The 14930-nt window shown below is 36.5% G+C and overlaps 1 protein-coding gene across 1 annotated transcript in view; it reads left to right on the top strand.

Annotated features, from left to right (window-relative positions):
- Positions 1–9954: 9954 nt before the first annotated feature.
- LOC150097305 (heparan sulfate glucosamine 3-O-sulfotransferase 6-like) overlaps positions 9955–14930 on the top strand; it is a 75960-nt gene continuing 70984 nt past the window's right edge. The window contains exon 1 of the mRNA XM_090407520.1: positions 9955–11271. Within this exon, the coding sequence (XP_090263646.1) occupies positions 10691–11271 (581 nt within the window). The 5' untranslated portion in view covers positions 9955–10690. The remainder of the gene's footprint in view (positions 11272–14930) is intronic.

Raw genomic sequence — 14930 nt, 5'->3', positions numbered from 1 at the left:
AGGCGAAGACTGTAAATTCCCCCTTCTAAAATGCTACCACAATTTTTCACTACCTTCTCGTATTCGTCATAAGGAAAAGCAACACTAGAGGGAGCTGTTCTTCCCAAAAAAGCTTTCCTTATTACAATTTCGGTGGGCAAAGCGGCTACGTGCGACCCTCAAATTATCCCTAATAATACAGGGCTGAACAAAAAACCTAGGATGCCTTAATAAGTAGGCCGTAATTTCGTCAGGATTTACGGTTTGTTACATGTTTTCCTTCTCTTGACAAATTGAAATTTGACCTCATTAACTGCTGACACTCATTATCACTGGGGTGGTGTTTGTGACCTTCCCCGATGACCCTGTTGCCGTCAGGGGCGATGGATGAGAGGGTATTATATAACAAGTATGCAAGTAGTGCGGTAAAAGTTAAAAAATGAATAATAAAAATCCTATCTATCAAGTTTTCTAAGAATCGCCCATTAATTAAATAATAATATATTAATAATATTAGCAAAAATATAATTAATTAATAATACTTATAAAAATCCATAAAAATTGGAATAGCTATTTTATAGGTTATGTAATCTGCATCTTAAAACATCGGTTAGTGTTCTATATACTTGAAACATTCTTCCGGAGGATAATCATCACTCAGGTTACCTAAACAGAAATGGTTTCTAATTTGATTCAGATGTTGTCTGTTTTTTTTTTTTTTAAATACTAACTCATCCCTTTATTTGAACAGTATGTAGGTGAAGAAGGATATTGAATAAATTAGTGACTCAGCATTGGTAACATGGCATGTGAAACAAACACTAAGTTTATGCTGTAAAAGAAAAAAATAAAATGATAGACAGAAGAAAAATGTCTGTATGAGAGACGAATTGTAATTTTCACGCTGAACAAATCCCGATTCTTTAGTCATTGTTACTCGATGGGCAAAACGTGCTTGCATATGGCAACCGATGATAGTTTCCACGTGACTCGTGAACAGTTGAAAAGGACATATCTGTTGGTTTCGACTGTTTTTATAAACTGACGTTGAAATTAACATCTGTTGGTTTAGACTGTTTTGTAAATTGACATTCGGTTGGCTTAGACTGTTTTTATAAATTAACGTTGAAATTAACATCTGGTGGTTTAGACCAGTGGTCGATATAACAATGTTAAGGGTCGATTCGGGTTCAGGGGTCGATAGAAAAATATAAGACATCATTGTATGGGTAATATTTAATTCGGTTAACTTAGATTACCTCCATGCTGAATGACAACGAGTGAATCGTGGGAACAGTGACATGAATAGAACCTATTAGATGGAGTAAGGTCATGAAAATAGTTACGGAGGCCAATCAAGTAGGCCAAAATGACGTATTTACCAATAAACGGATGTCGGTGGTTCCCGGCCGGCCGGCGCGTACATGGTTGAAGCTGGTTTCAGCCATGTTAATTTTAACAAAACAAAGAAATAAGCTAGATATAGAATTCCGTGGCGATTTAAGGCTGAAACTTACTAATTTTGAACCCAACATTTCTAATCTTGTCAAGAGTCACGAAGCACACCCTTCACATTGATAACGTTAGTAAATTGTATACTAAGTTAATAAAAGTCTTATTTTCATTATTTAAATGAAGGGGATATTAAATCCCACATTATTTCAAAGCCGAATAAGAAACTCAAAGATCGGAATCAAAGAGTTTTATGCCGAATGCGTGATTTAATATCCCCTTCATTTAAATAATGTTACATCACCGAAGTGAAGCCCATTGGCTCTTTTATTTAAGTCTTATTTTCATATATATATATATATATATATATATATATATATATATATATATATATAAGGAAGATTGTATTATTGTTATTTTGTTATCTAAATTAAATTTTATATTTTTCATATTATTTATCCCTCCTATCAAATATGTAATGTTAAGAATGACGTCAAACACAAAAACGTATCCCTTTGACGTTAAGTCAATATAATAATGTATACCATATTATACATACGATAAACACTGTAACTATAAAATAAACAATCTAAAAACTCACGTGAGGGTCTTTTTTTGCTTGTCCTATTATAATTACGTAATAGTAAAATAGAGGGGGTTGATAAAAAGTCAAGAAACTCTTGAAGGGGTCGACGGTCAAAGAAGTTTGGCGACCCCTGGTTTAGACTGTTTTGTAAATTGACATTGAAATTAACACATTCGGCTGGCTTAGATTGTTTTTATAAATTGACATATCGGTTAGTTTAGACAGTTCGTTATATAAACAGAATTTTAACATAATTTGAATGCAATTTCTGAAAGAAATTGCTAATTTCCTTGATGCATATATCAACAATTAACATCATAATTTTGATTTCGGTCATTTCCTCTCGTAAGTGTGATACAAAAACAATTTTTTCACAAACCCCTAAAACAGAAGTGTTTTGTCTCCGTTTATTCGGATTCCGGGGGTCTTGTAGGTTAGCGTGATCGGAGTGTTTTCACAATCGAAACGATTAGCAGTAATTACGGAGTGGAGCTCTTTGTGGTAGCGTTCCGGGGAGGGGAGTTGTTTGCCGGCCGACTGCCCACTGCTGATTATCTAGCAGCCGCTTCGGGCGGTAACCGAAAGGAGGTGCTAGACGCCTGATAGTTACAGATTACTAACGCCAGTTGCCCCACCTGACGGCCATACCCTATCATTAAGACGTGTCAAAGACGACGTAGATAGGTAGCGCTGTGGGATAGCAGTGGATCGAGGTTGGTGTGGCGACAGTAATAGCGGAGACTGACTGGGGATATATTGTGTGTGCAAGTCATCTTTTTTTTTTTTTTTCCCCTTCGTATGTTTAGTGGGAATATCAACTTCTCGTTTTCATGATAGATGTACCCCCCCCCCCCAATTACACTCTCAAGGACGGATTGAGATTACTAAACCGGGACATCATTTTCCATAAAACGTAACCAACACATCGACTAGATAGGGGTGCAGTTTTATTGACCTTAGGGGTAAAATTTTATCGACGACATGGGAATTAAATACCAGACAGTTTGGACTTTTACGACTACATTTTTTAAGATATAGTGATCTACTAGGAAATGGCCCTGAGAGTCCATTCCCCTTTTCCCCACCCCCAGAAAACATTTTAGGAATGAGACCGAAGTTATAATGCTTCCTTTTACTTGCAGATCAGTTGACCTCATTTCTACGAAAAGTAAATCAAACAAATACGAGGTTTGTTTGTTTTCGATCTCCCATCTGTGATTCTTGGTCACCATCATCACGATTATCTTTATCAATTGCTTGCACGTCCATTGGTCAAGGTGAACATGTTAATCGTTCTAATAAATAGGCTTTTGTCTCATTGTCCAGCCAACTTTGCATGGAGGTCAGCAGGAAGGCTGATTTGGTACTCTAAATCAAAATCGACAAGTGACCTTTCTTTTCGTGTCGTAAACTATATTTGTTGATTTCATTTGGAGCTGAATACAAATAAAACAGTAGCAAGAGAAATGTACATAATTTGATTCTTTTTGTGCAATAATGAAATACACATGATGTCTAGCAACTATCGAACATTCGAAATCTACAATAACCGAAGCATTGTTTATGATCGTCATAGCAACAGGAAGGCTTGTAGCGCCTCAAGCGATCTTTAATATAATTCAAGAGTGCATCTGCGTAATATTAATAAAAAAAAAAGTTTGCATTTGCGTCCACCCTAATGCTAATGCAAGGAAATAAAGTTATCGGCACCTAGCCAATAAAGCCTTCAGTTAATGTATTCCGCTTCCGGCCAAATGGCAGACGGTTCGGAAAGCGTAGACAGACTAGTAGTAGGTGACCCGGTGGGCCCAACGCACGTGCTCGTAATGTGCTAAGTGGGCGAGTGGGTTGCATTATAAGCAGGAAGTATCTGGTTGAATTTGCACTCGGAAATGCCATATTTAGGAGCATTCTTACCGTGTTTGTGACAGCTGTTACATGTTTGGGCAGTGGTTGTCATGGTAACCAACAGAATTGAGTGCTACGCGGAGTAATTGGTTTTATAACAGCACTCGAGGTTAACAGATTATTTGCACACTTGCCACAATAACAATAGAACTCGATACTTGCATTAAATCTCAGTCTCTCTCACTCTCTGTCTGTATTTTCCTCGACTTACTTAAGTCAGAAGAATAGCGGCAGTGCCGTATGCCTGGGTTCGAATCCCGTAATAAAATTCATTTAGAGTTTTTTGAACCAAGGCTCAATTTGTAAGAGACCTGGTCAGATTTCTTCCAATAAGAATAACCCATCTCAAAAGGAGGTGGCAGGTTTTTCTCTCTTAAACTCCGCCCCCCCCCTTCTAAAAACAGTAACCCATAGGCTTCGACTACGGATTGCCAACTTCATAAGCTTCTTGTAATTATTTTGCTCTTAATGCAAATGACCAATAACTGAACACGTACTTCATGCGCCCAATATCTGCCCTCGAGGGGTATTCGTGTTAGCCACGTCTTCTGTTGATCCCCAATTTAAAAATCGTTTCGATGCCCTTGCTTAGAAGGGGTGGAAAAGTCCCCCTCACCTGTCCACCTTGCAAACCCTACTTTAAAAAGTTTAAAAAAAAAATGATCACCTCGTGCATTCTAAATGCACGTTTCAAAACAAGGTCACTTCACATTTTTTAAAAAATTAAATGCCGTTCTTGGATTTAAAGGAAGCATTTAAAATGAGCGACTTATATTTTAAATGCTTCTCATTCAGACCGAGATGAATACACCCAAGAGGATCTCACTCTCCTCTAAAACCAGCAGAAGATCTACTTGGTCCACTTGGTGGCAACGACTAAAAGGAGCTGATGTAGCTGTTTCAAGTGTATGCTCTATAGAACAGAACTGCTCTGTAGTAAATAAATGGATTTATATTCTATGAATGACACGACACAGCAGACTCCACTGAACCAGTAGCGCACTCAGCGCTACTGGTTCAGTGTAGTGTGTATGCTCAAATCGTCTATTCAGCAGGTCGAGTTGAGTAGACGATTTGAGAATACACACTACGCATCGCATACGACCTATGACTGAGAATCATCTGCAATGATCGCTAATTCATAAGTAGTAAAGAAATAGAAGACACAAAAAAACATCAATTTTTAAAAAAAAATGAATTTTAATTAAGAAAAGATTTTTGGAGGGGCCAGGGCCCCCTTCCCACCCGCCTCTAGGTGTGCCACTGCACAGATTTATTTGAAATATTATTCAAACAGCGTCATACGTCCTTAAAGTGTGTGCGCGTGTGCGCGCGCCCCCTTGTGTGTGTGTGTGTGATTCAACAAGATAATTCAACAAGAACCGAAAACGTTTGGGAACCACTGGCCTAAGTGGATTCGTCCATAATCCAACCAACAATACGATACCAAATCACTTTATTAAGAAGATTTTCTGTTGTTTTTGTTGGTCCAGTTACTTTTCACAAGCAAACAGCTTTCAGAGCATTTCATAATTCACAAAAATAAATAAATAAATAAATAAATAACTCACGTGATCATCGGCAGCCATTTTGGGGAAGGATTTATTATTTCTTTAAATAATCTCGTATAAGTGTGATATTACTGAACCGAATTCGTATGTAAAATTACAAAATGAAAATTATTGTGTTAAAGGGAGAAAAAAATCGCCAAAAGGAGTAAAAAAACATCGAGGACAACTCTAACAGCGTCTTATACGCTTGTCAAATATAAGTGCTACTGCTCTTCTCCTCACAAAAACGGTGCTTTTTCAATAAAATTTTAGTAAATTGAATATTTTTAATTAATTTGTTATTAAACCCTAAAGCCAACAATGCTGGACTTATACTAACGGATATCCGGATGCATAAAAAATGAGATGCAATCACGATAGATTTAATTAACATAATATATTCAGTTTACATTGTCATTCAGTGTCATAGAAACTAACAATTCCTATAAATATCTCTCATTTCCATAATGCAGCGCATTGATCTTAAGCACTTACCGATTTCTCTACTATTTCCTGCTAATACTACCAACCGTTGTTTGCTGTTTAGCATAAGATACTTTTACAGCAGCTTTTACATCAGGAAAAAAAAAAAAATAGCATGCATACACAAATGAGGGGAATCATACCCAAGAGAAATTCATAGCTCTTATAAATATTTATAAAGCAATTAAAATAACTTATTGTGATAAATGCGAACTGACATTGCTCTTAGTCAGTTGCTCCTATAACATTTAGTTTGATAGTGCCAACAATTTAAATCCCAATTATTTAGAGTTAGTAAATCACCCTATAGATGGCGGCTCAGTCAACTAATTGGCAGATGATAACGTAATACCGTTGGGTGTAAATAAAACATCAAGTCAACTTACGCGAATCCATAACAAAAGACTTCAAAAATTCAAACACACATCCTTATTAAGAGAAAGTTTGAAGAACTACCCAACTCTAATAATAATAATAATCACGGTGATAGTGATCTAAACAAACAAACATGCAAAGCGTGTTCTTTAGGTAGCGAACTCGGTTGCCTTGGGTTAAAATCCCAGCACGGAGTATCTGATAGCATCGCCCTCATTAATAAAAATAATAACAGCCTCCACAGTCATATCAGACATGTAGTTAGGATAAAATTAATTTTCTAATGCACGAGTATTAGCAGTGGTATTTAAACATTTCTCTGAAGCAGTATTTTGTTCAGAAAAATAAAAAGAAAACAAACAAAATCAATGGGAGCAGATCTGAATTGTTAAGAAAAGTACAATTTACCTAGTACGTAATAAGAGATTTTCCATTGTTGTAAGCAACAATGGAAAATCTGTCCATTATTGTGGGACAACAATGAAAGAATGAAAATTACAATAAACAATTCGTTTGGAAGAGCATCCGAGATATAATGAAAGACTTACATTCTTATCTGTTGCTTAACTCTTCCGATTATATTGTTAGTTTTAAGATATTTCCTTAAAAGAACAGACTTCATTGAGCTTACATCGGTATTAAAAGCCTCTCGAGTTACAGAAGAGAATTTTTTCTCATTTCGAAAAGATAAAATTTAAAAAAAATCAGTCAGCATGGCCATATCTGGTAACAGGTTCATTATGATCACAGTTCTAGTCAACAGGGGGGGGGAGGGAGGGGAGGAATTCCTGAGGTATGACCTGTAGCACTCATTAAGATCAAGCTAATGATGTTCTGAGAATTCTGGGCCAAGAATAACACACACCTTGGATTAGTAGATAACAGGAAAGATGTCTTCAATCTCACTTCCCATGAAAGAAGGGTTTCTTGTAGTTGTCGATAAGTACAGTTCCTAGAAATCGTCTACTCCGCTTATTCCCCCTTCGCTAAAGAAAGAACGGGGAAAGAAAAAAAAAATCACAATTTCTCATTAAAGAGCATCTCAGTAGAGGTTTTCGACTATTTGTGATATGCGCATGCGCGATCAAAATCACCGATATGTAGATGATAAAGAATTGTAAACATTTCGGTTCTACCCAGTCACCCCTTGCCCTCATTAGTACTAGAGGTCCGTCATAATCTGAAGAGTGAAAGCAACACATCTTGGGCTTATAAGTCTTAATCTTACATTTATAGAGTTAATTTTAAAAAAGGCCATTAATCGCGTGATTTTTCCTATCAATGAGACTAATTTCTTTAGTGTTCCTTGAAGATTTATATGTTGTGTACACGCCCCTATTTCTTTCGGTGTTACTAAATTGCCAAATGCCTGACACACTTTTTGAATTCTTGCTTATAGGATTTTTTTTTTATATTTTTTTTTATGGCACTTTGGGAGTCGACACTTTCAAGGATTTCTGACTTCTTGAAAATGGGAGGGTACTTTAGGTGTAAAAGAATTTAAATCACCCAACCCTTCCTTTTCCATACATGCCTTTGTGAACAAAACCCGGTTTTTATACCGAACATGAGTTTGCCGATTGGGACAACTCCCCCCCCCCCCCGTAAATACTGTATTCTAACGGTGGCTCATAAAGGCTGCTTATAATAATATGAAGCGTCACTAGCAGAATGCTTTAAATCTAATTGACAATGTTCAGTATTAATTGCGAAGTTATAAACTTTATATACAGTCAAAGTTCACTTAGGGGTATGAATTAACAAGAAAGCATTAAAGAAGAAAGGGCACCCGTCCATAAATGACGTAACACTGTTTATCCAATTCGAAGACACCCCTGCTCTGTTGTCACGATGTCACAAATTATAAATCTCTCCCTGAAATTAATGATAATAGCTAGGAGTCGACTAGGTATGAATAAGAATTTCGGTAATTTATGGAGTTCGTGTTTTTGCCACTAGAGGGACTGTCACTAGAATTGCGTAATTCTTTTAAAGAATTATCATTGCATAGTAACAAATGTATCGAAATGATTTGAGACAATTTGGATATCCAAAGTCTAAACAGCCAGTCGAACTGAACAATTAACAACCTTCGATCATACATGTAATTTTGAAGTGTCTGATAGTAAAAATTCCATTTAAACCCTCAACAAATTTTAATAAAGTGGGATTGTTATATTCATGCAGATGGACAAATAAATGCAATTTGTTAGGCGTTACATATTTTGCAAATCGAACCTACAAAGGTTCACCTTAACGGCAGCGGAAAGTGCTGTTAAGGTTTCTATTAGCGGGCTAAATAAGTTTAGGCACGACCTTAAGTTCTATCGATTTGAAATATGACCTTACTTCGTTGGCGATCCTTTCATATAAGGCGTGCCCTTAATCTTGCCTCACCTCTTAATAGGTCTCAAAGGTGCCCCTCTGTACGCATCAATTACAAGGATTCTAATATGGCAGGTGCATCGAAATGCCAATAACAAATTATGTATTTTGTTAATGGTAAAGGGTAAGAATAGCCTTTGAGTTAGTATATAACTTATGAGATAAATATCATAAGTTATCACCATCAACTCTACATAATTATATATTTACAAAATATATATAAATATATTTGCCCAACTCGGAATGGCTCGTATGCTGTAATGCGCATGTGCGAAACCATCTTGCAACTGAAACCTCTATCAACACTGAATTCAACAATATCGATACAATTAAAACTAAAGGCAACAATATAACAAAATTCAAGATCAAAACAATTGTAATTGCTTCGACTGGCATCATTTAATATCTCTTCCGACTTTCATTCTATTGTGAGGGGGACGTAACATTCCTAAAGAGTACATTAGTCGGTCGTATCTATGTCAAGTGTTGTGTGTGTGTGTGACATGCGATTGTTTGCCAGTCGCCTTTCGCCTGTCATTGTGTACACTGTTTCCGACGGTGCTCATGTGCACGTGTCATCCGAGTGTCCGCCCCTGCTGACAGTGCAGATATCGTCGACACCATTGTGACTGTCAGCAAGACGCCACCTGTCAAAGAAAAGGAAGTATAGATGTCTCTGTAGTCGACGTGTTGTGTTCTTCAAGAGCTTACAGCATTCAATCTCGTACGAAATAAATGATTTCATCGCATCTGTTTCTCCTTCTTTCTATCGTTTTATTCGCCGTCTTTGATCTCGTATTCCCACGGGACTATTTAATAGCCACATTAAATCCAAATGCGTTTCTTTCTCGATGCAAACTTTTGTTGCATCTTAAAAACGTACCACACCTCCCTAAGACGAACATTGCGGACCTAGTAAAGAAAGGGGTTCGCCCGTGTTTCGTTCCTATTCGGGGGACTGTGTGAGAAGCGTTGATTAGTCGCGGCTCTAAATTATTGCATAAATACGGTAATAAATTACCGATGCACAAATTAAATAAGCCGCTCAAAATTATGAAGTCAATTTATTTTCCCCCGCTGACATCTTAAAAGCGTTCATGAGCTGCTCATTGTAATTCCGAGCACGCGGGTCAAATAATAGCGGTAAACAGAGCAGCGTTCGAGTCGGAGTGTGTTTTGTACGCATGCGCAAAACACTAATATAGCAACTCGTTGCCTTCGGAGAACTTACACGACCGGCAAAGGCGGGTACGACTCGCTCGCTCGGGATCACGAGTATAATAAGAAATGTGCGAAGAGGCCGTGACCTCAGTTAATATCTATTAACTAGTGCAAGGCATCTACCACGCTTTGAAACCGACAGACGGTTGCCAAGACAACCCAATGATGTTCAAACGAGGATGAAGTTTCGACTGTGATTCCCTTTGGAGGTTTTAACGTTCTCCTTCTGCCAATGCAATCCTTCAAAAGTTTCGACAACCCCAGTCATATCGGAGTGTGTGTGGAGGTTATCGGCTACGTGCAAGCATCATTCATTCTCGTTCTCAGCTGGGTGCGGGGGGGATAGGAGAGGGATAGCCGAAGCTGTGCCACAGATAAGTCCGTAACAGCGAACTGCCAATTTACGGACCAACATCTGTCAAGAAATCGAACACACACGCACGCGGGATCCAGATATCGATCTCGTGACATCAGCTGAGCGGGAGGATTTTCTTGTTGGTAGCATCTTTGTTTGTCGGACGGATTTCTAATCTTCGGCGTGGTCCGAACTCTTTCCTTCCCCCCCCCCCCCTGCAAGACCATTCCTTGAAGGAGGAGGTAAAAACCTCGGTCACCGTACAATACGGAACCCTTTGGCCTTGATGCGTTATTAGGCTTAACGAAGTTGAGAGGAGACGACTTCCGACATGCGGACCACTTTGACCCGTCGACTGTGTGTCTCGCGGGTGCTTCGTCGTCCCAGCTTTCCGAGATGATCTTCGGCAGTCGGAGCTCGTGGCGGTGGGCAGCTCGTCGGACCCTGCTCGCCACCTCGTGCCTCTGTCTGTTGGCTTGCTACGTTCTGGTGGACGTCCGCGAGGGTGGCGGCGGTCCAACCTGGTGGCAGGCTTCCGGGGTGAAAGGTCGGCTCGCCGGCACGCCTAGATCACCGAGGGATTACGGAGGTCGCCCGCTGCCGCCTCTGAACGACGAACTACGCAAGTGGCTTCTTCTGGGTCAAGTGAACAGGAAACTGTCGTCTCACGGAGCTGCCAGAAACACTTACGGTCAACATCTCGTCGATTATCATTACGACGATCCCGAAACTTTGGGCACGGAGATGTCCGTCGGAACACCGAGCGTCCCGCACCGTAATGGGACTGCTGGGGCGATGCTAAACAGTTCGTCCCACTTGTGGATGCGGAGACTTCCTCAAGCGTTGATCATCGGAGTGAAGAAGGGCGGAACCAGAGCTCTGCTGGAGATTTTACGGCTACACCCCGATGTCAGGGCACCCGGTCCGGAACCGCATTTCTTCGACCGCTATTACACCAAAGGGTTGAGATGGTACAGGTAAGACGCTCTGTTTATTAAGACTTATTGACTACGATTAGATAGGTGATTCAGGTTTCTCTGATTGTAAAATAAATAAAAAAAATGTTTAACATCAAAGACGAAATCAGAAAAGTAAAACGTGACGTCAAAGCGCATGTGAATGGCAAACTTCTTTGAAGATAAACAATATTTGCAGGGAAAAGATTCGCCGCTGTACAAGTCATAAATCTGTCTTGTAGCCTTCGTCAGGAAAATTTCGTTTAATTTCCTTTGTAATTCTTTCCGTCTTCTGAAACGTTAAACGAAATATATTTATTTTTATTTCGTATGCGAACTACAGAAAATGTAAGAGCATACATATAAATGAATAAACGCATACCTAAATTCGATTTTTAACTTTAAAAAAAATGTGAAGTTTTTTAAACCAGAAGAAAACACCAATTTTTTATCCATATCTGAATTTTGAAAATGCATGATTTTTATCACTCCCATCCACGGACTAAAGCTGTTTCTATCAGTGACTTGCAATTTATTATTATTGTCTTTGCTTATCTGAATTAATCGTAAAGCAACAATAGTTTGAAGTGTACTTAAAACGTAAAAAATATCCAATCTGTCCTATTGTATTAATTTTCATACCTGAATACTATTCAAACTAATAATGTCCACTATAGTGGTATTGTTTAAATGACTTCAGATTATACATTATTTTTAACATATTAATGACTACACCAGGTATAAATATCTACGAGGATGAGAAATATAAAAAATCTTTCTTCAAGATAAAACAGATTAATGCAGGACTGATTTGTTCATTTAGATAAGATACAGGGTGTGTAATTTTTACATTTAATTAATCGGGAAAATGCCAAAAGTGAACCCCCCCCCTGAAATTCTTGTTTTTGTTTAGGACTTAAGGGAAAGAGTAATGAGAACCTTGCTTTATATAATCTCTCTTTTGTAAGTCAAGTCTTACTTCTATTAAATACTTACTTCTATTAAAAAAAAACCTTAAGTTTTTTAAGAATTAATTAACGTCGTAAAACGAAATGAAACTTTTTTTTTACTTTGTTTTACTTTCATAACCGCATAGCATAGCCTGCACAACGAAATAAAATATAATCCGTTTGCTTTCTTATATTTCTATTATAGGAATTTCAAAAAGGTGTTTAAGTTATTTTTAATTTATTTCATATATCAGAAAGAATACTTACAAAAAAATTTATTACAAAAATACATAATATTTATTTAAATTTTATTTAAGAAATTAGCATAAAATATCTCAGAGAAAAAAATACTTTTTTCAAAGGAAAATAAATCGATACTGCTATTCTGCATTTTTGTTTGTTTATTCTTGTAACTATTTCCATGTTTAATTTATTTCTGTTCAGCGGTGCTAACCCATAAATGTTATATCATTTCTTGATAGAGGATGCGTGTTACTTATTCTGTAGTTCCAATATGAAAATTACGTACATTTTTTTTTCTTTATTTTTGGCACTTTTTTTTTCATTTAAATATTTTCATTGTCGATTTTTATATAGTACGTCAACTCAGTTTGGTTAATGAGTCATGAATATGTGTAAAGGACACAATCTTGTAAAGAATGAAGAAATGAGTTTAATATCCCCTAGTTTGACAACTGGTTTAATAATGTGCGGATCATAGAGATTATGCACAATTGCTATATCCATTCTCCTTTGCATCGCTCTTTTGATGCACAACTCACAAAATCTATGTCTGAATATAATTCCGTTTGCACAGTAGGGATTTGATGATTTAACTTTCTTGTTCTTTCCATTTTGTTTCGTTTTCTATATTTTCCCCTACGCTGTATAAATCTATTCTATTTAGATTCTTATTGCGTCATAGATTCCAATTCAAATACAGATATTTAGTATGTGAAAATTTCCGAACTATCACTGAAAATTATTCAAATTGATATCTTCAGTTCTAACAAGCGTAAATTTTATTTTTTAAGAGCTTTTTTCTATATAAATATTAAAATAAATAAAATGGTATATTAGCATAATCTAAATATTTTGTTGAATTTTAAAAGTATTAAATTTTTTTCTTATTCATTAGTAATATGTTTATAATAACTTTTTGTTTTTAATATTTAATTTTTATTTATTTTATGTACTGTAATATTAAATAAGCTTTAAAGATTTTTTTTATTATCGAAATATTCCTTATTATCCGACTGATAGCAAATATGGTCAACTAAATTTACTTAAACGTTTATTGCCAAAAAATTGTAAAATAACCATCTTCTTAATTTAAATAAATATAAAAAAACTCTAATGTAGTAAAACATTAATTATTTATTCTCTGAAATTAATTAACTGCGAGTAGAAACTATTCAATCCTATACTAAGCCAAAAATTAAATTTAAATGTTATCTATCGGTGCAGTCATTTGTAATGCGCACTTTCCCAATAATTTTACCCCATCTTCTCTCGAGGATTGTTAGCATTTGCACAGTACTTTTCAGTGGCTCAAATAGATTTTTAAAACATTTGTTCGGTTAAGACTATAAGGATGGAAATAAAGGCTCCTAGACCCTCAAAATAGCTGTGTCCAAGTGGTTCTGTGTTGACACAAAACAGCAGTAGTTCTGATTGCATCAAATAAGGAAGTTTATTTTTGAATAAAGCATGGAAACGTCGTCGCAATGTTCGCAATAGATTCATCATTCACAATGAAAATAAAGGAAATTGTCCAAAAAATGATCCATTGGCTGTTCTCCACCAAAATGCAATGAAAATAAAAGAAATTAGCGCTCCACCAAAATGCATCGTCATCACTTGTTATACCGATGGACTCATGTTTCACTCTTTGGGCAGACGGAAGGTTGGATTTTCACACCATACTTTGTATTGACCTCTCTGCAGTGTAGTGATAACTCTAGCATTCACCTCATGGGACAATACATTCCAACACTTCGTCTCCATCAAGTCAACAACACGGATATCCCACTCTGAAACAAATATTTGGTTAACTTTTGAGTACAGTATTCAGCTTGTTGCCATTTTCTTGTAATGCAGGAAGTCGTAGATGATATCATAAACGGTCGCCATTTTAGAATTTGAAGATCTCGACCCATCAGTCTTACCTATTTGTTGATGAGTCACTGAATGTTTGAATTGTTTACATAAAAATTTATTTTTCGATGTATAAATTAATATATTGTATTGTAACTTTTATATTGCATTTATAAATGCTCTAATAATTACTAATTTCAAGAAAAATCTTTTTCATTTACTTAGATAAAAGTGGACAGCCTTTTTTTAAAAAATTAATTTATTGCGTACAATAAACATAAAATATTGTTTTTATCTATATATTTATTTTTGGTATAGCTACGTTTTGGCTACACACACAAAGTAAAATGAGTCTGATAATAAAGTAATGTAACTAATTTTATTTCTGAGCACGTGATTAACAGTATACTGATAACTGCCGTTGCAATATGAATTCTTGCCTTTGTACATCTCCCCTCCCCCACCTTGAAGTCTGTTTAAAACAAACAAGCTAGCTCTCAACAACACAGCTCAAGTAAAGATTACTTTAACTAGAAATTTTACAGACATTTATTTTGAGAGTTTACTTACTATTTTGTTCTCGAATATCTACTTTTCACTATTGGAAGTTGATTTTTTATTCGCCGAAGACAC

This window comes from Typopeltis vanoorti, chromosome 17, assembly GCF_054136105.1.
Source record: "Typopeltis vanoorti isolate ZY-2024b chromosome 17, IOZ_Tvanoo_1.0, whole genome shotgun sequence".
NCBI classification, from domain to species: domain Eukaryota; kingdom Metazoa; phylum Arthropoda; class Arachnida; order Uropygi; family Thelyphonidae; genus Typopeltis; species Typopeltis vanoorti.
Note: the sequence above shows the minus strand (reverse complement) of the source record. Positions and strands in the feature narration are given on the sequence as shown.